Genomic DNA, 23,937 nt, shown 5'->3' on the forward strand with positions numbered 1-23,937 from the left:
AGCGAGGTGACAGTGTGAGTGTTCTAGACCAAACAGTCCAGTTCGTATTCTGAGGGTGAGAGGAGAGACTCCAGAAACAGGAATGTGAGCTGGACCCCAGGGCCAGTGAGAGCGACGACCCAGAGCACCTGAGCAGGTGGCTTGCCTGGGGGATGTCAGGGGAGGGTGACCAAGGCTCCACCTGGCCAGTCGTCACCCATCAGCACTCATGGATTCACACTCATGTAACCCTCCGGGGCCTCTGTGCAGGTACAGGAATGATCATAAGGGCAACTGGGGGCGCTGAGACCTTCTTGTGGGCCTGGCCACACAAGACTTCTGAGAGGTGCGTGCTTCCTACTGTGTGCAGGACCGAGAGAGGCTGAATGTGAGCCTGGAAACCAGAGACGGTGGGGAGGAAGCGGTGTAGTTAGCTGAGGGGCTTCACAGGAGGGCGCCCCTGGAAGCAAGGAATCCCAGGCACTGAGGCGCTTTCAGGCTCAGGCGTGAATATTTTAATAGTCAAACTTTTTTTTTTTTTTTGGAGAGAGAGAGCGCGCGAGCGCACAAGCACGAGTGGGGTAGGGGCAGAGAGAGAGGGAGAGAGAATTCCAAACAGGCTCTGCACTTGTCAGTGCAGAGACGGACGTGAGGCTCGAACTCACCCCAACCATGAGATCATGACCCAAGCCAAATCAGGAGCTGAGAGGAGATCAAGAGTAGGTTGTTCAACCGCCTGAGCCAACCAAGCGGTCAGGTAGTCAACTCTTCTTGAGACCCCCTTTTGGACGAAGTAGGAGCACCGTATAAGGAAAGGCGGGAGGGGAGTTAGGGACCTCTTCCCTTTGCGAACTCCAGACCCGCAGCAGCTCCGCCCGAGCTCTCGCTTAACATTATTGATTATGCTAATTTAAGCCCAGTCCCGCCTGCTCCCGTGCGCTGAGTCCCCGAGGCCCCGCCCCCTGGAGCGACCTATGGCTTGGAGGGGTGGGGTTATGTTAATAAGGCCAATCGAGCCTCACTAGCCGTGCCAGCAGCTCCACCGAGCCCGGGCAAGGCGGCGGCGACGAAAGCCATGGCCGGGGCGTTGGCGGGTCTGGCCGCGGGCTTGCACTGCCCCCGGGTCGTCCCCGGCCAAGACTCGGACTCAGACACAGACTCGGAGGACCCGAGTAACCGGCGCAGCGCAGGCGGGCTGCTCCGCTCGCAGGTCATCCACAGCGGTCACTTCATGGTGTCGTCGCCGCACAGCGACTCGCTGACCCGGCGGCGCGACCAGGAGGGGCCCATGGGGCCCGCCGACTTCGGGCCGCGCAGCATCGACCCCACACTCACCCGCCTCTTCGAGTGCATGAGCCTGGCCTACAGGTGAGGGCGGCTCCGGGGCCTGCCAGCCTCGGCCCTCCGTGGCGGCACCACGCGCTGGGGCCCCGGACACCCCACGCGGCCCCAAACTTTGGTCCCTGGCTGCTCTCGGAGAGTCCGACCACATCCTGGACACCCTTATCCCCCAATCCCAAGCGTTCTTTGCCCCCGGCCCTGCCTCCAGATTCCCATGGGTCACCATTTTCACTCCCTCCCCAGGGCGCGGACCTCCTCTCCTCCACCTCGACCTCCACCCCGACCCACTAAGGGCCCCTCTCCCCGTCCTGACTCCTGTGCCCGCAGAGAAATGCCAGGGCATCCCTCGCGCTCCCGGGACCTTCAGCCATCCCCACCCTGCACTCTGGGGGCCACTCCATCTGACCACCTCGGCCCTCCGCTCCCCTGCCCAGTACCCCGGGCCCGGACCCACTCCATTCCTGCACCCTGTGCCAATACTTCTCTCGCCCATGATTGTCCCGATTCATAGCCAACGTCTTTTGAAACCCAGTCTCTGGTCCATCCTGCACCTCCCAATTGCCAGGACACTTGTTCTTGAGCTGCTAGGTCTTGGGTGGCGGGAGAAGTGTGCCCGGGCGGGCCCAGGGGGTGCCCAGCCGGCCGAGTTTCCCTGCGGGCACCCGGCAGGGGGTGCTACACGCTGCGTGCGCTGGTGCCCGGGAGGCCGGGTTCGTCTACCCTGGTCGCAGAGCGAGGCCGAGCGCCTGGCGCTGCCTGGGAACTCTGCTACGCGCGCCACGGAGCTCGCAGACGGCGCCCGGCCCGGGCTCCACGCCGGCGTCCCAGGAGAGGGCGCGAGCCCGGGTTCTGGCCCCGTGCCTTGGAGCAAAGTTCCCAGGAGCGGAGGGGCCAGGATAAATTATCAACCGAAAACCGTAGAGGTGAAAGGGGGATCGGCCAGCCTTGATCTTTTCTCTGTGCAAACATTCCTCTTCTTCAGCGGCGCCTCCTCCCCTTCAGAGAACCGCGGGATACAGAAGGGCCCTTGAGGCTCTCGGCTCTGGGAGCCGGAGCTGGGGTGGGGATTGCGGGGGTGTTGCCCACCCCCGACCGCGGCAGCCCAGCCGCGACCCCATTGGCTGCGGGCGATGTAACCTTGGCCCACATGCTCTGGCCGCGGGCCCAGGTCATGTTGCAACCTGACTGTCCTGGGCGCCAGACCGATGTGGAAAGTTCAAATTCCCCGTCCCGTTCTTCCCTTACCCCGCCTCCTAGGACATCACGGGACTGACTGGGACAGGGCATCTAAGGTCCCGGTACACAGGATGTGGGCATCCCCCCAGCATTTCTCACCTGCTCCCAACTTCAGCCTCCTGCTTTATACCACACCCCAGACCATGGGTGACCAAAAGTGGAGGTTCAGGGGAGGGAGCAAGGTCAGGGCTAGAGCACACTCCACGAACTGCCCCCTGCTAAGAGGCTGGACTAGAAACTGATGCCACCCACGGCAGCTGGGGAGGAGAGGGCTGTTATTTTCCCCCAAACACCCAGAATATTGCATCTCTGTGGGGGCCTAAGAGCCAGGGATGGAGGTGACTCAGTACTAGAGGAGCCTTTGGCTTCCCCTATTTAGTAGAGAAAAAAAATCTGAGGCTCAGACTAGAACAATGTTTCAGCCCTTGAATACCCCGAATTATAGGGGTTCCCTGGAGAGGAAAGGACTGGAGAAGCCAGGATGACCCGAGACTGGATGGGAAGGGACAGCAAGGCAAGGGGTCCTGAGGTGTTTGACCCAGAGGACAGCCTGTGGGTGCCTGGTCAGCTTTCATCCTCAGCAGGGCATTGTGGGCAGAGGGAGGACTTCTCTTCGGGGAGGTGCGTATTCCATGGTTCTGTGGGTGGGAGCCCCAGAGAGACAGGGTCTGGAAGTCCCAAGAAAACACTTGTTTGTGGCCAGAGCTGACTAGCTGTGGAAAGAATGGTCCTGGGGATGCAGACCTGAGGCAGGACCCCATCAGGGAGACTCTCAGGAAATTTCTGTAAGGGAGATTGGACCGAGGAGGGTGGCGGGGGCTGAACTAAGAGTTTCTACGTTTTCTCCCACCCATCCCTGAGATTCCCAGATTTTCTATTGGTCAGAAGGACCTGGTCGTGAGCTTTTTCCTCTGGGCTGAGCCCCTCTCCTCCCCTCCCTGCCAACAAGCCCAGCACAGACCAAAACCTTTCCTCCTGGGCTTGGATGTTGTCACTGTGTCATCTCCCCGAGCCCTGCCTGGCCACAAACCCCCCAGCAGAGACAGGGAGGGAGGGCAGGCAGGCTGGGCATGGGACACTGGGAGATCGGAGTGGGCAGGGAGGTTGCTGGGATACAGGCAGGGGCAACAAACTCAGGAGTCCCCCCAGGTGCCAAAGAAGAAGCTGACCCAGGAGGTATCAGTGCACCCCACCCATGTCTCCCTACGAGACAGATGGTGTTTATCTAACTTAGGAGGGAGAGGGCCAGCCAGCAGGCATGGGCTATGTACTCTATTTGGGTAATGAGGCCTGTGGTACCCTGGGGTGGCAGCTCTTCCCACTCCATACCCCAAAATAAACACAGGAGCTTGGAGACCAGAGAGGAGGGGAGACCCGGTGACCCATGCACTTGAGGGGCTATAGGAGTCACATTGCCACCCACCCACCCATTAGTCCCAGGATGAGGGAGAGGCCTTGGGAGAAGGCGTGATGTTCTGAAAAATGAATAGGCCCTGGGTCCTCAGCTTCCACGTGAGCAAGGGTGGGAGAAGGTGGGCCAGAGGGGACTCATATACAGCCCTGGCTTGTGGACCATGAGGAGGGAGGGAGCAGGAAGGTACCAGTAGGGGTCTAGACCCTGAGCATCTTGACCTCCTAGGTCATCTCCTCAGGAGTGGCAGACTTGGCCTGTGCCTAGCACACCTTGACCTTGACAGTCATTGTGAGAGTGGATTTCATTGACTGCTAGGATTAGGGTCAGGGTTAGGGCCGGGGTCAGGGTGCTGCCTCCCCACTGCCCACCACTCCACCATCCCAGTTGCCTTCCTTTGGGGCCTGATGGCTGCTGTTTTGCACACCAAGGAACACACCCCATCCAGCCTGGTCCAGATTGCCATCCTCGGATTCTGGAGCAGGCAGATGCCAGAAGGGCAGTGAAAAGGCCGTGGCTGGCTGCTTGGAAGCCACAGGTGGTGAAGAGATTCTCACCCAGGCACATCTTACCCATCTCCCCCCCCCCTCCGGAGGACGCCGGAGGGGGCCAGTGAGACTGGTGAAGAAAAGGCCACAGGGCCTGAATGAGTCTCCACCACGTGACCTTAGGCACATCCCTTTCCCTCCCTGGCACTCAGTTTCCCTCTGTAAGAAATGGGTCTGAGAACCCTCCCTAGCCAGCCTAAGAAACAGATGCCTTTGAGGCCGCTGGCATTATTGTCCTGAGGAACAAGCCGACAAACAGGTTTCAGCCCTGGTTTTAGTTCTGGTGGTGGGTTAAGGAGCAGGAGCCTGGGAGGGGTTTTTAAAGGTCTGAGTCTTGGGGTAGGGATTTCAGGCAGGTTAGAGTGAGGGGCAGGATTGGCGGTGACGGAGGGGAGCCCTCAGCTTGCCCGGCATGGATAAGTAGCCGGTGTGTGGGAAGAGTGGGGACCCAGCCCTGCAGGAGGTCCCTCTGAACTGCCCCTTGTCCACCCCCCTGACCCAGCCCTCTCCCTCTGACAGTGGCAAGCTGGTGTCTCCCAAGTGGAAGAATTTCAAAGGCCTCAAGCTGCTTTGTCGGGACAAGATCCGCCTCAACAACGCCATCTGGAGGGCCTGGTATATTCAGTGTGAGTGGGCACCTCGGGGCTCGCCAGCAATGGGGGGCTGCATGTGGGAGGTGCCCAGGAAACCCGCTTAAGGCCAGCACCAGCATCTGACCCCCAGAGGGTCTCAGGGAATGTGTCCTAAAGGGTGCTCTGCCCTGGGATGCTAGGCACAGCCAGAGTCACCCCTCAGAAGTCTTAAGGTGGGCAGAGATTTGGAGGGCAGTTCAAGACCCTTCCTGCATTCCGTCAGCATAGTCAGTGCCCCAGATGCCAGGGTGGAGAGAGGTACTAGCTGCTGGCTAGGTCAATGGCATCACGTTGCAAATGGAGAAGCAAAGAATCCTGCCTAGGTCTCCACGAGCCTTTCATTAAAGTCCTTACTGAATTCCCATCAGGTGCCCCTGCGGAGACTGGGGACAGGAGGCCCAGAGAGGCCATGTGGTAGAGGGTAGGGGGCTTCGGACTTGGGACTTGCCCAGAGCTGCTTTCTTCGCCAGTCTCTGCCCTTGCCTGCTGTGTGACTGCAGGCCATGTGACTAGCCTCTCTGAATCTGCTTCCTTATCTACAAAATAAGGCCAATAGTCCTGCTCTTCCTGGTTGGCATGGGGATAACAAGTATGAATGCGCCTGGCACAAAACTGGGGCTAAATAAATGATGGTTGAATCTGAGATGCCTTTGAGGAGGTCACAGTCATTCATCTGGGGATATGAGACCCACTCGCCCTCCATGGCCCAGCAGCAGAGGCTGAGCAGCCTCAGGGTTGGGACCTTGTCCAGCTCAGTCAAGTCCTGCTTGGATCAAAGTCTTCCCTGAGCTGGGACCACACAGCCCAGGGAGGACCATACTCAGTATTCTCTGTCCTGGCTCCATTGGATTCCAACCAAGCGGAGAGAGGCAGGGTTTTCTGGTTTCTATTTATCTATGTGCCCAATGCTCCGTAAATCATCTTACTCGAGGCTTCCTGGCAGATAGATATCATCACTCCCATTTTATAGATGAGCAAGTAAGGCCCAGAAGGCCACTAACTTGTTCAGGGTCATGGAGCATAAAGAAGCAGAGCTGTAACTGGCCGGAAGTTCAAAGCTCTCCTACTCTGAGCTCAGTGCTCCTTCCACTGTTCCCAGCTGGCTGGCTTCCAGTCCTCACCGGACAACACGTAGGATAGACCCTACCCAGACCAGAAAGCCGATAGGCCAGAGGGAGTCACTCCCTACCCCTACACACACACACACCTCTGCTTTCTCCACCCTTACCCAAGAAGCCAGATGGGATGCAAACCCTTCTCTCTGCAGAAGACATTTCTGATGCCACCCAGGGTCCTCTCCGAGACAGGCCAACCCTGGTCCTCAGCTATTGCACAAGTTGCTAGAAGCACCCCATGTTCTGTGTCAGACAGAGGTGGGTTTGAGTCAAGTTCTAGGATGCCCCAGCCTTGTGACCTGGGGAGCGTCTCTAGCCTCCCTCACTGACGATCGCTCATCTGTAGAGTGGAAATAACAGTGGGTCCTGCTCTGAGGGGTTGCTGTGAGTCTTCAGGGAGATCATTCATATCTCAGCACAGGGCCTGACACACACAAGGGCTCCTCGAAGGCGATGATATTATTGTGACAACAGTAATGGCACATGGCAGGCATGTAACAAGTGTCAGCATGCCCCTTTCTCCCTGAGCACTGAGGGTTTGAAGGACTTCAGGAAAGGCAGAGGGGTGGGGACAGCTGAGGGCTGTCTGGCTCATCCCTGCCAACCTGCCACCCCTCTGCAGGCTCCTGGCCTCTGAGATCCCCTCCAACCTGCCATCCGCAAGTCCTGCTGTCCTCGGAGCGCCCAGTGTACTATGCACCTCTTATGGGCAGGCTCCCCACCTTGCACTAGCTCTCATTATGTGCTTTCCTTATCTCTCCAACTAAGTGTGAGCACCCTTGTTCATCCACCAATTCCCTATCCCAGTGTCTGTCACAGCTTACATGCAAGGGGCTAGGTGGTTGCCTGAATGGATAAACTTCTCTGTGTTAAAGCCTGTCCCAGAACCAGGAGCCACATGATCACCACCCTTCCGTCTGGAGCACAGGGTCTCCGAGGTAGGGGTGGGAAAGCCCAGGCAGGCCGGCTCAGACCTGAGCTTCTGGGAGCCCTGGGAAAACTTACTCTGACCTGGTGCCCATTTCCTCTTCTGGGAAGCCAGGACAGCTGCTCTGTGAGACCCTCCTTGCTCTAACCCCAGAGAGTCCCTACACCCGAGGACCCATCCCTTTGTCTTCTAAGCCACACTCTGGCAGGAGGACAACCTCCCTCACCTGTTAACGTGGGGATGATTTGAGAGAATGTCCTTTAGGTCAGAACTTTGTAAATGATGCTGAAGTTCCCAATAAATGTCGCGTTTGGGTAGTCCCCCTCGTCTGTCAATTGTCCAAGAGGAAGTGTGCTGAGGGCTAAGGCAGAAAAAGTCATGGCTTGGGGATCCCAAGGTTTGGAAGCCCTACTGTGTGCCAAGCTCTGCACCAGATTCAGCGATTTGAGTCTAAAGGGCCATGGCTCCTGCTTTTACTCCCAACAGGGAGGCCAGCACGCAGAGAAATGGCCAAGGCCAAGTGGAGAGCTAGGCAGATAAGACCATGGAGTTTCAGAGGAGGGAAGCTTCCTAAAAAAGGGGCGGCCCTGGGCTATCCAGATGGGTGGGCAGGTAGGGGTGAGGCAGAGGAGGGAAAGGAAGGGCAGTGTAGAACAACACCAGAGGGTGGGCTGTGGTGGAGGAAACCCGTTTGGCTCGTGGAGACTACGTAGGAGGTGAAAGGGTAGGCGAAGCCGACATGGAGGGCTGGGAAGCCAAGCTACGGGGTGTGGACTTTATCCTGGAGGTAGAGGGAGCCTTGGAGGGATTCTGTGCTTCTGAGACATAACAGGAAGATGGACAGGCAGGGCGTGAAGTGAATACGGAGGGGAGGGGACAGTGGAAGAAATACCATACTTCCTTGAGTGAGTTAGCTCGGAATGCTGGGGTTGTTGGGGACTTTCTGTGACTGGGAGGCAGTGGTGGCAGTCCAGAGGCACAGGCTTGGGAGGCATGTTTCAAGTTTTGGGACATCCTTTTATTTTTTAAATTTGGGACATTCTGATGGAGATTCTGTGGGCAGCTGAAAAATAAGCCTGGAAAGGGGTAGGATGAGAGAGGTTGGGTGGCGAGGCCTCACAGAAGGGCCAGTGAAAACAGTCAGGGAAGCAGGAGAACCAAAGGAAGTTTCCCTTGTCGAGGGAGGGAGGGAGGGGGTGCTCTACTGCTAAGGCCCAGGTGGATAGGCTGGGGCGGGGGGGGGGGGGGGGGGGGGGGGGGGGGGGGGGGGGGGGGGGGGGGGGGGGGGGGGGGGGCAGGCAGGGGCCTTGACAGGACAGTGGGGGCAGGTACTAGAAGTTACAGGAAGTAAAGAGGAGACCAGGAGGCCTGGAGAACAGGTAGTGGTGACAAATCTTCCAGAATTGGGAGCAAAACAAAGGGGTGAAAGGGAAAAAGATTAGCTTGCTGGGGTAGCAAAGGAAGGGAAAGTTTGGGAGGAAAAGGGGAGCTTGGAATGTGTTTATGGGCCCAAAAGAAGGAGCCTGGGAAGAGACCAGGATTGGAGATAGGGAAGGGAGTGGAGAAGGTGGAAAAAGGGCTCAGCTAGGTGGCCTGAAGGGACAAGGCGTGGTTATCTGGCATCAGCTTGGGCAGCGCCTAGGAGCCTGAGACAGGAGCTCAGGGGACCAAGGGCTCCAGGCACTGGCCTGTGGGTCTGAGGGTGTGATGTTGGAGCAGCTCACTTCTGGTGATCACACAACCCCATTCAGCAACCATTGCCTGCACACCTGCTGGGCTTCCCTAGGAAGCAGAAGAGGTGTGGGAGGTTCCCTTCATGGGGTCCCATAGAAGAGGGAGCTCTTTGAGGGCTAGAGCAGGCAGGAAGGCTTCCTGGAGGCAGAGACACTTAATCTAAGCATGGGAAGCCAAGCAGGATTTCCTAGTGTGGCACTTGAGTCCTGATTCCCTTGGAGTGGGAGGTCAAGGAGCTGGGCACCGTCCTGACCTGGCCCCCTTCTCTCAGATGTGGAGCGGAGGAAGAGCCCCGTGTGTGGCTTCGTGACCCCCCTGCAGGGGCCTGAGGCTGATGAGCACCGGAAACCAGAGGTAGCTGAGCCAAGGGACCTCCAGCCTGCCTGCCTCCGTTCCAAGCGCGGGCCCCTCCTAGCGCCGGGCAGAGGGAGGGGGGCTGGCACAGAAGGGGATCGGTGCGGGGTGGGGTCCGTGCTGCGCGTCTCACTGAGCCCCTTCCCCGGCCCTGTCCAGGCCGTGGTCCTAGAGGGCAATTACTGGAAGCGGCGCATCGAGGTGGTGATGCGCGAGTACCACAAGTGGCGCATCTACTACAAGAAGCGGGTCAGTGGGGGGGCCCCCGGGGGGTTGCCGACCACTGCCTCTCTTGGAAGAGCCCGGGCGAGGCTCCCCCCACCTCACGCCTCCCATTAAGACCCAGGTTGACAGCGCCACCGTGTGGCCGAGGGTCTCCTCGCAGCCTCCTTACCTCCCAGCCCCAAGGAGCTCCAGAAGGGAAACGGGGATTCCCTTTCATCTGGGGGAGCTTGTGAGCAGGGGAAGGAAGCCAAGGCGGGAAGTGATGGAAGAGGGAGTAGGGATCCATTGTCCACCTCTCTGTGTTCCTGCAGCTCCGTAAGTCCAGCAGGGAAGGAGATTTCCTGACCCCAAAGCAGGTGGGTGCTCCCTGGACCCAGAGAATTGACAGCTTCTCTCAAGGTGATGAGGGCGGGACCTGCTGGGGGCAGTGGGCGTGGCCGCTGTCCTCTAGTTGATGGAGCCCTTCTCCTGAGCCCGGGAAGTCTTTGAACCCAGTGTGGGAAGCCCCCAACCTTCTGGTTAACCGAACAAGTGGTAGGAGAGCATGGGGGGACAGAAGTCCCTAAGAACTGCGATTCCAGACAGGAAAAAGTATAGGGGACCGGAAGAGGACCCTTCTCTGTCCGGCAGGCCATCCCGCTCTAGCTCGTGGGGGCAGTTGAGAGGCCAATGGGGTGACCATAAGCCTTCCAGGCGGCAAACTGGGTCCTCCAGAGAGAGGTGAGGAGGGCCATGTACTGCCCACTTCACCCCCCCAGGCGGGGGCCATGTGGAAGGGTCAAGGGCAACGCGAGATCCCCGCGTCCCTCCCTGGCTGCTGAAGGTTGTCTCCCTAGGCGGAAGGGGGTTGGCAGCCACCGGAGAGATGGTGCGAGCAGCTCTTCTCCAGCGTGGTGCCCGTGCTGCTCGGGGGCCCGGAGGAGGAGCCTGGTGGGCGGCAGCTTCTGGACCTCGACTGCTTTCTGTCCGATATCTCCGACACACTCTTCACCATGACGCAGCCCAGCTCCACGTCCCTACAGCTGCCCCCTGAGGACGGTAAGGGCCTGCGCCTGCGAAGGGAGGCCTGAGAAAATCCTGGCAGCCAAGGGAGGATGGCCAGGGGTGGGTGGCTCCCAGTCCACCCCACCTACCGCTCCTCATGTCACCTCTGCGCCCTCCAGCCTATGTGGGCAATGCTGACATGATCCAGCCAGACCTGACACCCCTGCAGCCCAGCCTGGATGACTTCATGGAAATCTCAGGTGAAACAGCCCCCTGTCCTGAGGGGTGGGGTCGGGCATCTGGGTCAGTGTGAGGAAAGTCCCAGCATGATCACCAGACCTCAAGCCCCTCTGGGAGGATGGATAATCTGAGTAGTTTCTGAGGGATCTCTTCCTGGTCTTCCTTTGTCCGGACCTGGGATGCAAATGACGCGGCCTCAGGTGAGAACAGGGCCAGACTGGATATCTGGGCAGGGGCCAGGGCCTGGGGGTACTGAAGCTGCAAGCTCTGGGCTCTGTGGGCTCCCAGGAAGCAGTGGACGCTGGGACTCTCAGGAGAGAAAGAGACTTTCATTTGTTTGGGTCTGTTTATTATTTATACAATGCCCTTTAGAAAGTATGCATTGGGGCACCTGGGTGGCTCAGTCGGTTAAGTGTCCAGCTTCCGCTCAGGTCATGATCTCACGGTTCCTGAGTTCCAGCCCCTCATCAGGCTCTTTACTGTCAGTGCAGAGCCCACTTTGAATCTTCTGTCTTCTTCTCTCTGCCCCTCCCCTGCACATGCTCGCTCGCTCTCTCTCTCTCTCTCTCTCTCTCTCTGTGTCTCTTTCTAAATAAATAAATAAAACAAAAACAAAATTAAAAGTTATTTATTAAAGAACATACCCAACACACACACACACACAAGTAGAGAAAGTGATTTCAATGAACCCTCATGTAACCATCACCAACTTCAACATTTATCAGCCCTTGACCAGTGTGGCTTCATCTAGACCTCACCCACTTCTTCCTCCTATGTTATTTTTAAGAAAATCCCAGGAAGGCATCTGGGTGGCTCAGTCAGTTAAGCATCGACTCTTGGTTTCGGCTCAGGTCATGATCTTGCGGTTTATGGGTTCGAGTCCTGCATCAGGCTCTGTACTGACAGTTCAGAGCCTGCTCGTGATTCTCTTTCTCCCTCTCTCTCTGCCTCTACCCTGCTTGTGCTCTGTTTTTCTCTCAAAAGAAATAAACTTAAAAAAAGAAAAAGAAAATTCCAGGAATTATATCTTGTAAAGCACTTAAAATTTTTTTAATGTTTATTTATTTAAAAACGTTTTAATTTTTTTACTTATTTTTGAGAGAGAGACTGCGTGAGCAGGGGAGGGTCAGAGAGAGAGGGAGAAACAGAATCTGAAGACAGGCTCCAGACTCCGAGCTGTCAGCACAGAACCCGATGTGGGGCTCGAACCCACGAACCATGAGATCACTCCCTGAGCCAAAGTTGGACGCTTAACCTACTGAGCCACCCAGGCGCTCCAAATGTTTATTTATTTTTGAGAGAAAGAGAGAGAAATGAGTACATGGGGAAGGGGCAGAGAGAGAGAGGGAGACAGAGGATCTGAAGCGGGTTCTGCACGGTCCGTGAGGCTGGATGTGGGGCTCGAACCCATGAACCACAAGACCATGACCTGAGGTGAAGTCAGAAGCTTAACTGAGTGAGCCACTCAGGTGCCCCAAGCACTTTCTCCTCACCCCAGGGCCACTAGGTCACTGATTTTTGTGTCCTCCCAGAGATACCCATGTCTGTACAAGCAGCTGTGGACAAACGTCTCTCTGTTTTCACAACACGCTCTTCCTGACGTCGTTTCTTTCACTTAGCTATAGATCTTGGAGACTGTGCCATAAACACTTAGGGGACCCTGGAGCCATGCCAAGGGTCAGGGGGTCATAGAGAATGCCTTGCCTTACCCAAGGCTCCGGGGAGAGAAAGGGGGCTTCTGGGATAAAGGTTTAGTTGCAATGACCCCTCCACTCCTTCCCCACAGGGTCCTGGGCCTGTCAGTCAAGAGGTGGGGCGGGAGCTGGGGAATGAGGAACCACCCCCACCCCTGCCTCAGCCCTGGACAGGGTGGGGGCTGTGGGGGCAGAAGTGTTGATGGCAGTGCCCTGAGAGCAGACCAGCCTGGGAGGGCAGCGGTCCTGTCCGGGCACACGCACCCCTGCCCCAGGTAGGAAACTGCCTCCACCCCGGGCTCCGGGACAAACACTGGGGCTGAGAAGCCACTTTTCTTAATCCAGGGTGGCTGCCTGGGTGGGGGTGAGGATGGGCATCTTATGATAGGAGGTGTGGGTCATGTAGAGGGGGTGGCTAGTGTGGCGTACGCACAGGGAGGGCAGGGACCATAAGGGCCACCCCAGGGCCACTGGGGCTCGCACTTTGATTGTCCCCAAGAGCTCCTCCCTTGAGAGGAAACCCAGTGAGGAGGCCAGAACTCTGTGGAGGGAGGGGCCTTCGTGAGGAGTGCTCAAGGCAGGGGAGGGGGCTTGGAGGAGGAGAGGGTCTCAGGGAGGGGATGGAGATCAATGGTGGGGGAAAAAGCCTGGGATGAGGGAGCCAAGGGCTCTGTGGGTGGCTGGCTAGGGCTAGGAAAGGGAGATGGGGTGATTGAGGGTAAAGTATGGCTGGGGGTTGGTGGTGTCTCAGTGGTGAGCGGAGCTCCGTGCTCCATGAGCCCATCTGAGCACCCGGAGGAGGCGGCAGCAGTGAACAGGAAGCAGGCCCAGTATGTGGCTGGTTCTAGAGCCCAGGCCTCAAGGGGTCTGGTGGTGAGGCCCACAGCCCGTACGGGCTGGGGGTAGAGGATCGGTGACCACCCACCCTCTGCTCCTCAGTCCCTTGGTTAAAGGGAGACAGTAGGATGAGAAGATTCTTTCTGATCAGGTGGCTGAGGAAGGACACACGTGAGCTCTTGCACACGCGCGCGCACACACACACACACACACGCCCGAGCACAGAGTAGATGTGCCCGTGCCGAGCACCTCACGTCAAGACAGGCACCCAGGCTCAGATAGGCTGCAGACACAGGACATGCACACGCAGGGAGACAGAGAGATGCTACATGAGACCACACACGGACACAGGCAGAGCCAGGCTTTCGGTGACACTATGGGTACCTGAGTCATGCGAGACGCCCATACAAGTTTAGAGGTGCCTGGGGGTTCAGTCGGTTAAGCATCTGACTCTTGGTTTCTGCTTGGGTCACGATCTGGCAGATTCGTGAGCTCGAGCCCTGTGTGGGGCTCTGCGCTGGCAGCACAGAGCCTGCTTGGGAGTCTCTCTCTGCCCCTCCCCTACTTAACGCTATCTTTGTCTCTCTCAAAATAAATTTAAAAACTTAAAAAGAAAAAGACGCACATACAAGTTCAACTCCCATCAGGCTCCAGATCTGGCATGGTCTTATCTGTCCTACTCGCAGGTCTTCTCTTGGGAGAGAGGCCTGACTAGCTCCCCTGCCTGGGGACCCAGGGCTCATCCAAAGCCGGCAGACCTGGGTGGGACCAGACCAGGAGGTCTTGGGAGCTGGTGCAGGCCAAAGGCTGGTCAGGGTCAGAGAAAGGTGCCCGGAAGGGAGCGGGTGGGCGGGCGGCGCCCAGGCCCGGGATGTGGTCAGGCCACAGGGCAGCTGCTTCCCAAAACCAGAATAGCCCGGGGCTTACACAACCCGCACCTCAGACAATCTGGCTGAACCTTCCCCGCCAGCTCTTCCAGGCTTTCCAGCCCCCACTCACTCCTGCCTCTCCTCTGAGCCCACCCTCCGACCCCCGTTATGACCCCCCTTAGCCCTTCCACCCCACTCCTGGGGTCTACTTTTGAGGTCCTACTTGACCTTCCCACAAACTGACTTGTCCCAGACCCACTGACCTCCTGACCCTTCTCACCTCTATCTCACCCCTTGAACTCCTATCACCCTGGGGCTCTTCCCTATCCCAGACCTCTGCCCCTTGCACCCCACCCCTGTCCCTCCCGGGTACTCTCTATTATCCCACCCCTTTCTGTGGCCCCAGCAGAGCTGGTAACAGGAGCAGAAGAGGGGAGTGCCCGGGCCTGGGACAGGGAAGGGGGCTTCATGAGCCAACTGTGGGGCTCAGAGGAAGGCTATTTCCCGGGGTCCTGCTCTCACTCCCACACGGCCTCTGCCATCCTCCGTGCAGGCCCACCCCACCCGAACCTCTGTTGCTGCTTCCCCTGAGCGAGACAGAAACTCTCCCAATTTCACAATCTCCTGTGGAAGCCCCCCCCTCCCCCCACCACACTGCCAGCCTGGCCAGCCCAGCTTGGGGACACGGCACTGCCTCCAGCCACGCATGGCCCTATCCCTAACTGCCACCACTCTGTGTGTCTGAATTACAGATTTCTTCACCAGCTACCGCCCCCCACAGACGCCCACACCCTCCCACTTCCCGGAGCCCCCCAGCTTTGGGACCATGGCTGACCCTTTCTTCGGCAGTTCGATCCTGGGCTCAGAGGTGCCCCCTGCCTCATCGGGCATGACCCACCTCTCAGGGCATAACCGCCTGCAGGTGAGCTCCTATCCCACGTCTTTCAGCCGCGCCTCGCTCACTTGCCCACGTCCCGGAGATATTCAGGGCTCTTCCTGGGTGCACATTCCTGTGCTTGGTCGGCTGAGAGGGATTGGAGGGATGAAGAGAGACCCCATCTCTGCCCTCTGAGTGGGCACAAGTCAGCTGGGGAGGAGAAACCTTTGTGAAGCAGAGTTGGACCAGGTGGTTCTGGGAGGGAGGCTGAGGGCAGGGGAGCATGGAGCAGGGTACCAGGAAGGCCTGGGTTGCTTGGGGAAGGCTTCCTGGAGTAGGGGAGCTTCTGGGCTTAGTGAATGTGTTGAGTTTGGGCAGAAGAGGCCAGTAGAGGGCAAGCCGGCTGTGAGTAGAGCAGGTGGAGACAGACAGCTCCGTGTGAGTGTTTAGGAAACAGTGAACCTGCCATTTTGGAGCAGGAACTCACAGGCTCAACTCGGAGGTTGCCTCTCTGCTGCCAGGTCAGACGCCTTCTCCCTCTGTCATCAGAGGCACTACTGTAGTTCATTGCTGAGAGGTCTCTCTCCTCGGCCAGACAGTGAGCTCCTTACTGGAAGAGCTAGGCCTTGCTCACCGCTGCATCTTCCATACTTAGCACAGTTGAAGCAGCACTGGGTCGATGGTTGCCCAATGACTGAGCTACTAAGTGAATGAGTGAGTGTATAGATGGATGGGTGTGTCGGTGAATGGATATGCGGTCGTAGATGGGGGTGGATGCTTACACGGGTAGGCAGTGATGGGTTGGATGGGTGGGCTTGTGGATGGGTTTGTAGATAAATAGGGTGGTGGCCAGATAAGTGGCTGGTCATTGAATAGATGGTGGATAGGTGGATGGTTTATGGACGGATTGGTGAATGGGTTGACACCTCATGCGTTGGTGGAGAGATAGGTAGATGAGTTAGCTCACAGGTGAGAGTTTGAATAGGGGAATGGAGAATGAATGGATTGGTGGTTGGATGGAATCATAATCTGGTGAATGAAAAGATGGGCAGGAAGATTGATGCTCTTTCTCATGCTTAATTTGTGCCTAAGTGTGTTCCACTCCCTCCCCTCATTAAGTTACAATTTCCTTTTGATGTGTGTGGGTGGGGGGACAGCAGGGATCATTTCTCCTCCCTTCCCCAGTGCCCCGTCCAGAGCAAGAGGCTGCCTGGGTGGCCACAAAGGCCGCTTTCTCCCCTGTTCTCTGTCTGTCCCCCAACCAGGCTCGGAGCAGCTGCCCTGGTCCCCTGGACTCCAGTGCCTTCCTGAACTCTGATTTCCTCCTTCCTGAAGACCCCAAGCCCAAGCTCCCACCCCCACCAGCACCCCCACCCCTCCTCCAATACCCTGCACTTCCCAAGGGGCCTGGCCTAGAGCCCTGTTCCCAACCCTCCTTCCCTCCCATGGCTCCTCCCCCTGCTTTGCTGCAGGAAGAGCCTCTCTTCTCTCCTAGGTTCCCCTTCTCTACTGTCCCTCCTGCCCCAGGAGTGTCCCCACTGCCTGCTCCCACTGCCTTCCCATCTACCCCACAGCCTGGTCCAGGCCCTGTCCCTGCTCCCTTCCCCATAGACCTTCAACCCTCCGGGTATCTGGAGCCCCAATTTGGGCCTCACTTCACAGTGCCCCAAGGCATGAGGCCCAGAGGCAAGCCCCCCACCCCATCCCCTAGAGGGCAGAAGGCCAGCCCCCCACCCTTGGTCCCTGCCACCGTCAATCCCACTGCCCCAGCTGGGGGCAACAACCCCTGCCTCACACAGCTGCTCACAGCAGGTGAGATGGGAAGAGCACCGTCCACAGAGGGGAAGTAGGGAGCCTGTGGGAGGAGAGGGTGCTATGTTAAGGGGCAGGCTCAGCTGTGGGGGGAGGTGGCGAGGAATTAGGGACATGGGTCCCAAACCTGAAAGGGGAGTGAGCTATTCAGAGGGGAGGAATGGGGTCTCCGGAGATGATGGGGCTGGGACTGGCCCTAGTGTCCCTCACAGTTCTGCCTGTGCACAGCCAAGCCTGAGCAAGCCCTGGAACCAACACTTGTGTCCAGCACCCTCCTCCGGCCCTCGGGGTCCCCGGTAAGATGGCAGGGACTGGGAGGTGAGGGTGGGTGCAGGGCTTCACCCCAACTCTCTGCCCTTCTCCACTCCTGCAGGAGACAGCCCCTGAATTCCCCTGCACCTTCCTACCCCCGACCCCGGCCCCCACACCACCCCGGCCACCTCCAGGCGCAACCACACTGGCCCAGCGCAGGCCCCTGATTGTCCCCAAAGCGGAGCGGCTCTCACCCCCAGCATACAGCGGTAAAGAGGGCTTGCAGGGATTGGGGGACTCTAGGGTATGGAGAAAGGGGAAGAAAGAAGGGGGGACTTCTTCTGAGGCCGGGATGAGAGGGACAGGGCAATGGGACCCTCTCCCCTGTGTCGGTCTGTCTGTGGGTCTGTCTTTCCCGGCCGCAGGTGGTGAGCGGCGGCTGTCGTCTGGGGAGATCAACTCCATTACGGGCCCGGGGACCCTGAGCGTCTGCGTCTCTCCCCCTCAACCCATCCTAAGCCGGGGCCGTCCAGACAACAAGGTGGCACCACTCCCTCACCCCAAGATCTGTTTGCTGCCCCCAGGCCCTTCCATACTCCCTCTTAGGCTCACCCCTCTGTCTGCCCCCCCCCCCTCAAGACTGAGAACCGGCGCATCACGCACATCTCTGCTGAACAGAAGAGGCGCTTCAATATCAAGCTGGGGTTTGACACCCTGCACGGGCTGGTGAGCACACTTAGCGCCCAGCCCAGCCTCAAGGTGAGAGCCGCCACCCCGGGCCGGCACCCCGCAGAACCACAGGATGCCTTTGTAGACTCCCTGCCCAAGACCAGACCCCAGGGCCCCTCCAGACACCCAATCTCCTCCTCAGTGGACCCCAGACTGGGGCCACCTCCAGCACCTGAGCCCACACTGGGGATGCCTCCAGGTGAGCAAAGCGACCACACTGCAGAAGACAGCCGAGTACATCGCCATGCTGCAGCAGGAGCGGGCGGCCATGCAGGAGGAGGCCCAGCAGCTTCGGGACCAGATCGAGGAGCTCAACGCTGCCATTAAGTAGGCAGGGGATGCACATGCGCACGGAGGGGGCTGCGCATGCGCAGGGGGGCAAGACTCCAGCGCCCTGACCCTCCCGGTGCCACCCCCCACACCCCCACCAGCCTGTGCCAGCAGCAGCTGCCTGCTACCGGGGTGCCAATCACGCACCAGCGTTTTGACCAGATGCGAGACATGTTCGACGACTACGTCCGTACCCGAACGCTGCACAACTGGAAGTTCTGGGTGGTATCCTCACTTGGCCAGCGGTAGGGTGAGCGCGGCCGCCGGCCCATGCTGTGCCTGTCTGCAGGCTCAGCTCCACAGGCCAGGCAGGGTCCCAGATCCTTCCCAGGGGAAGGGGCTCTGGTTCCGCTCCCTCCTTCCAGGCCCTTGGCATCTTGGTGAGCAGGAGTGTCCAGTAGATGAGCTGGGAGCGGAGGGCCACCAAGGGAGGAGCCTCTGGGTGAAGGGAACACAGCTGAACCCACAGAGTGTGCCAAGGGCAGTTTGGGAGAGCGAGAGCCTGAAGTCTGAGTGGTGTGAGTGGGGTCGCTCCTTAAAGAAGACATGGAGTCTCTTACTCCTTTACTTGGTCAGACCAAGTTCTTGGCTGAGCCTGGGGCAGGAAGCCCAGGGAGGCAGGATAGTCCAGCCCAGAAGAAGGGCATAGAGGAGCCAGGTAGGATGGGAGGGTGGCTCTAGCCGGAGGCCTTGAGGTTCAAGGTGCCACAGTGGCCAGGCCCTTCCCCTTGTTTGGGCCAGAGGTCAGGGCTACCCAGGAGCTGGGTGAGGGTGCTGGGTGAGGGTAGTCGGTGGACAACAGGCCTGATCCTTGACCTGGGCCCAGTTCAGCGTCCTCATTCGGCCTCTGTTCGAGTCCTTCAATGGGATGGTGTCCACGGCAAGCTTGCAGAGCCTCCGTCAGACCTCACTGGCTTGGCTGGACCAGTACTGCTCCCTGCCTGCTCTCCGGCCAAGTACGTGAGCCACCTGCCTGCCCACCAGAATGTGCAGGCCTCGGGGCAGAGGGTTCCACCCTGCTCAGAGCGTAGGTCCAGCCTGCCCTGGATAGTCCCCTGGCCACCCGGACACCTGCAGACAGAGATCCTCGGAGGAGCTGAAAGTCTTGCCAGCTAGTATCTCCCCCCTATTCCTTTGTCCTCAGCATTCAAGGAGAGGGCCCTGACCCTAGGAGGTATCTCTCCCTTTCTCTCCCTCTCTCTCTCTCTCTCTCTCTCTCACTCTCTCACTCTCTCACTCTCTTTCCCCAGCTGTCTTGAACTCTCTCCGCCAGCTGAGCACATCTACCAGTATCCTGACAGATCCAGGCTGTATACCTGAGCAAGCCACACGGGCGGTCACAGAGGGCACCCTTGGGAAACCCTTATAGAGCTGGCCAGACACTGGGACTTACTCAGCTGCCCAGGGGCTGCTTTCCTTGGGCCTGGGCTCCAGGGACAACTTCTGGGCACTCCCTTCCTGCCCCCAGCCCTGGCTGTCCCCTTTCCTGAGGGTCTAGCAGCAGCCAAATCTCTTCCACCTCCTGGAAGCCAGGAAGAACGGCGTTCCATTCCCTGCCCCACCAGAGACTAACACTGTGACCTGGAGGACTCATACTCTCTCTTTGAACCTTCACTTTCCAATCTGCAAAATGGGGATGAAGAAGCTTCAACCGGAAGATGATCCCAAGGCCTTAGCAACTGTGATACTTGGGGCCTTAGCTGGCAACTCAAGGGAGCTTGTAGGAGGAAGGGGGACCACCCTGTTTCCCTGCACCCCTACCTATTCCCTCCCCAAATAAGGCACAGACTTCTGTTTCTGAGCAGGGAGCCAGAAAAGTAGAGTCCCACTCTCTGCTCCTCTGCTGGTGGCCCAGTGGGGGATGGGGTGCTGTAAGGTGGCATCCCTGGGTGAGGCCAGGAAGGTCTGATCTCAGGAGAGAAGCAGGGCAGGGGGTGGCCAAACCAGGGCAGGCATCTTGTGTGTGTGTGGATGCGTGTGTGTGGATTTTGTAAAGAATTCTTGACCAATAAAAACAAAAACTTTTGGGGACTGTCAGCGTGTCTCACTCTAGGATGGCGAGAGAGCGAGAGAAAGGACCTTAGCTTTTCCTCTGAGCTGGCAGCCACAGGAGGGGTTTGGAGTAGAGGTGGGACAAGATCAGATGCAAGGTCTTCACAGGCTCCTTCTGGGTGCGGAGTCGGGAAGAGGCCACCATGGGTCAAGGGCAGAAGCAGGGAGGCCCATTTTAGGCTGCTGCCATCATCTAGATCAGAGATGACAGGCAACTCATGCTGGAAATCCTGTCTCCATGGCCAGGAAAAGGTTCAGAAAGGCTTACCACCTTCCAAGTTGGAAGAGGGCAGAGCCAAGCCCATGAGTGGAAGGCACAGGGCCTTTGTTGGAACCATCCAGAAGGAGAATGTGTTGCCCCTGGGGGGTAGTGAGCTCCCCATTTATGCTAGATGTGCAAGCAGAGCATGGACACACACTTGGTTGGGCTGTCTTAGAAGGAACTGATACTTCACATGGGGAGTTGGGGTGAATGGTCCCCATATTTCATTGATTATTTTATTGAGCCATTTAACAGATCCTTCGCGAGGGTCCGCTGTGGACCAGGTGATGGTCCTGGTGCTAGGGATTCTGGTCACCGCTAGATCCCTCTCCTCATGGAGCTGATTCAAGGTCTGAATCTTCTCGCATCTCAACTTCTACAGATGCTTGCGGGATATAAAGAGCAGACAGTCTTCTGAGGCCTTTGACTTTCCCTCATTCGTGTGGAATCATAATACTGATGACAGTACTAACTGTACACTCCTCTAGCATTTACTACGTGCCAAGCACTATTTTAAGCACTTAATATATATTAACTCACTGATTGCATATTAACACATACCTCTGTAGGCCAGCTGTGAGGATGTCAGAGTAAATATCAAGCACTTATAGCAGTGCCTGGCTTATAACACTACATAAGAGTTCTCATAATAGTTACTATTAGCATCTCCATTTTACAGATGAAAACTTGAGGCACAGAGAGGTTAACTAGGCCATCATTGTATGGTTAGTGAGATGCCCACTCAGACCATCTGACCATAGTCTCTGTTTTTAGCCACCCTTTTTTTTTTAGGTTTTAAACATTTATTCATTTTTTTAAATGAGAATTTCTTCTTTTTTAAATTTATTTTTATTATTTTTGAGAGATAGAGCGTGAGCAGGGGAGGGTCAGAGAGAGAGAGAGCGAGACACAGAATCCGAAGACAGGCTCCAGGCTCTGAGCTAGCTGTCAGCACAGAGCCCGATGTGGGGCTTGAACTCCCAAACCGTGAGATCATGACCTGAGCTTAAGTTGGCCGCTCAACCAACTGAACCACCCTGGTGCCCCTTATTCATTTTTGAGAGACTGACTGTGAGTGGGCGAGGGGCAGAGTGTGAGGGAGACACAAAATCTGAAGCAGGCTCCAGGCTCTCCTCCCCTCCCACTCACCCCCTGTCTTTGGTCTCCTCCTCCCTGCTTCCACCCCAGCCTCACCCCTGCACTGACTCACTCTCACTGAGGTCACATGTCTGACTCCCTTGTTGCCAAATCCAACAACCACTCTTCCTCCCTCCATATTACCGCCCCCCACCCAACCGCTCCTGTGCCCCTTGACCTCATTCTTGAACTGCTTTTTCCCTATGAATCCAGAATTCTCTCCAGGCCCTCCCTCCTGCCTGACAGTGCCTTCCCAGTGCCTGCTGTGGGATCTTCCTCCTCCTGCCAGTCCCTTCCTGGCCCACTTCTCACTTGGTGCCAAGTGCCAGGTAATGCCATTCCCTTTGGCCTCTCTGCCGAGGACCCACGCTTCTGCATCTGCCCAGCTCTGGCCCCAGACCTACACAAGGACATATCCAACTGCCACCCTGCCCCCTCCCTCTGAATGTTTCACAGCCCCCTTTACCTTCAAGGAACCAGAACAGAACTCATCATTTCTGAGATTCCAGCCCACAGTCTCCCATCTCAAACCTGCTCCTTTTCGTGTTCCCCATCCCCAGGAAGGGTGCCACCACCCAGACACTTGTGCAAGCTGAGAACAGTCATCCCTTACCAAGGGCTGGCCAGTTGACCTTGCATGCATCCATCCCTACAACCAGCACCCTGGTCCAACAGACCATCCTGTCCTACACATAGTCTTGTATTGGCCTGCTGGGTCCCTGGCAGCTGTTTCTTGAACTTGTGTGCATTTGAATAGCTTGGAAGGGCTTTAAAAAAATCTTCACAGCCAGGTCCTGTCCAGACCAATTAAATCAGAAGCCCTCGGGGTGGAAGGTGAGGCACTAGCATTTTTAAAAAGTTTTTTTAAATGTTTATATATTTTTGAGACATTGAGAGACAGAGTGCGAAAAAGGGAGGGGCAGAGAGAGAGAGGGAGACACAGAATCCAAAACAGGCTCCAAGCTGTCAGCACAGAACCCGATGCAGGGCTCGAACCCACAAACCGTGAGATTATGACCTGAGCCCCAAAGTCAGGTGCTTAACCAACTGACCCACCCAGGCACTCTGACACCAGTATTTTTGGAGGTGATTCCATTATGCCACCAAGGTTAAGACCCACTAACATCAAGGCTTTGAGCTGCAAATAACATATGCTCCTTAGTTAAATGGGTGGCTCAGAGTTTCTGAGCCTGCAGGTCTGGGATGGGGTCCAAAAATCTGCATTTCTAATGGTGCCGGTCCAGGGTCCTACTCTGAAAACCACTACTCAAACAAAGGAAGAAATGTATTGTTTTGCCTAACACAGAGGCCAGGTAACAAGGCCTCCAGTCAGTACAAGGTGGGTCTTCAGTTGCAGATTGTAAAGTTATGTTTCCACTACTTCCTTGGCTCCTGCTTCCCTCCGATAAGGGAGGTTTCTGAGCTGATGTTCAAGGTGCTTTGTGACTGGACACAGCTACCTCTCTGGCTTCATTTCTCTCCATAGCCTCCCTCCCTTCACATTCCTCTGGCACCATCAGCAACACTCACCCAGAAAGGCTGCCGCTACCGGAGCCACTCCCTTCTGCCTCCCCCTTCTGAATGCCCCCCTCCAAAGTATAGCCAAGTCTCACTGCCCCTCCAAACTTATGGGTAGGGTAGAGCTCCCTCCCTGACCTGTCCAGCCTTCCCAAATCCTGCTTTGTGTCATTGGTTGTCGTTCCACAAGTTGACCTTGGCTTCCAGCTGGGCCTTGTGACACCTGAGGTAAGAGCCAGGCCTGCTTAGCACTGAGTGGCAAGTGGCAAGGTAGGAGGAGTATGGGTCTTAGAGTGTAGCGGACACCAGTTTATCACTCACCCCAATGAGTTCTATCTCTTGCTTCCTTGCTGACCTTGGGTAAAGCACTTGACCCCAGCCTAGTTTTTTTTTTTTCCCATTTGCTTAATTTCATAGCATCACTTGCTTTAAAGGCCGCTATAAAAACCAACCAAGTTCCTGATGTGAAAGAATCTTGTAGCCTTGACTGAGCTGTACACAAAATCCTAGTCTTTCTTCTCCCTGTCTCCCACATCAAATGACTGGAGTCACAGACCTGTGTGTGTTCCCATGTTCACTCTTCACCTGTGTGATCCCTGAAACTCACCTAATAAGCACTTCCTGGAGCATCAGTCTCCTAATCTATGGGATGGGAATGAGATTAAATGAAACGCAAAGCTCCCACAACAATCAATGTCACATGCAAAATGCTTCGTGAAGGAAGTTGGTTTTTTTTAATGTTTATTAATTTTGAGGGAGAGAGAGAGAGAGCACACACAAGCGGGGGAGAGGCAGAGAGAGGGGGACAGAGGATCCAAAGCAGGCTCCAGCCAGCCCAATG

General features: G+C 57.0%; 1 protein-coding gene across 3 annotated transcripts; it reads left to right on the forward strand.

The window, feature by feature from the left end:
- Positions 1–1,016: 1,016 nt before the first annotated feature.
- MLXIPL (MLX interacting protein like) lies at positions 1,017–20,159 on the forward strand. Of its 3 annotated transcripts, XM_029949635.1 has the most exons (17): positions 1,017–1,347; positions 5,035–5,141; positions 9,196–9,278; positions 9,438–9,527; positions 9,815–9,859; positions 10,340–10,541; positions 10,667–10,747; positions 14,880–15,049; positions 16,270–16,816; positions 17,045–17,112; positions 17,190–17,337; positions 17,494–17,609; positions 17,708–17,827; positions 17,997–18,124; positions 18,229–18,352; positions 18,954–19,083; positions 19,378–20,159. In XM_029949635.1, the coding sequence occupies exons 1-17, from the start codon at positions 1,055–1,057 to the stop codon at positions 19,494–19,496; spliced, it is 2,571 nt and encodes an 856-aa protein (XP_029805495.1). In that variant the 5' UTR covers positions 1,017–1,054; the 3' UTR covers positions 19,497–20,159. The 3 variants fall into 3 exon arrangements, with proteins under 3 accessions (XP_029805495.1, XP_029805493.1, XP_029805494.1); XM_029949633.1 differs by having other exon boundaries at positions 17,190–17,609; XM_029949634.1 differs by lacking the exon at positions 9,438–9,527 and having other exon boundaries at positions 17,190–17,609.
- Positions 20,160–23,937: the final 3,778 nt, after the last annotated feature.

The sequence above is a fragment of the Suricata suricatta genome, chromosome 8 (assembly GCF_006229205.1).
Source record: "Suricata suricatta isolate VVHF042 chromosome 8, meerkat_22Aug2017_6uvM2_HiC, whole genome shotgun sequence".
In the NCBI taxonomy this organism is placed as follows: domain Eukaryota; kingdom Metazoa; phylum Chordata; class Mammalia; order Carnivora; family Herpestidae; genus Suricata; species Suricata suricatta.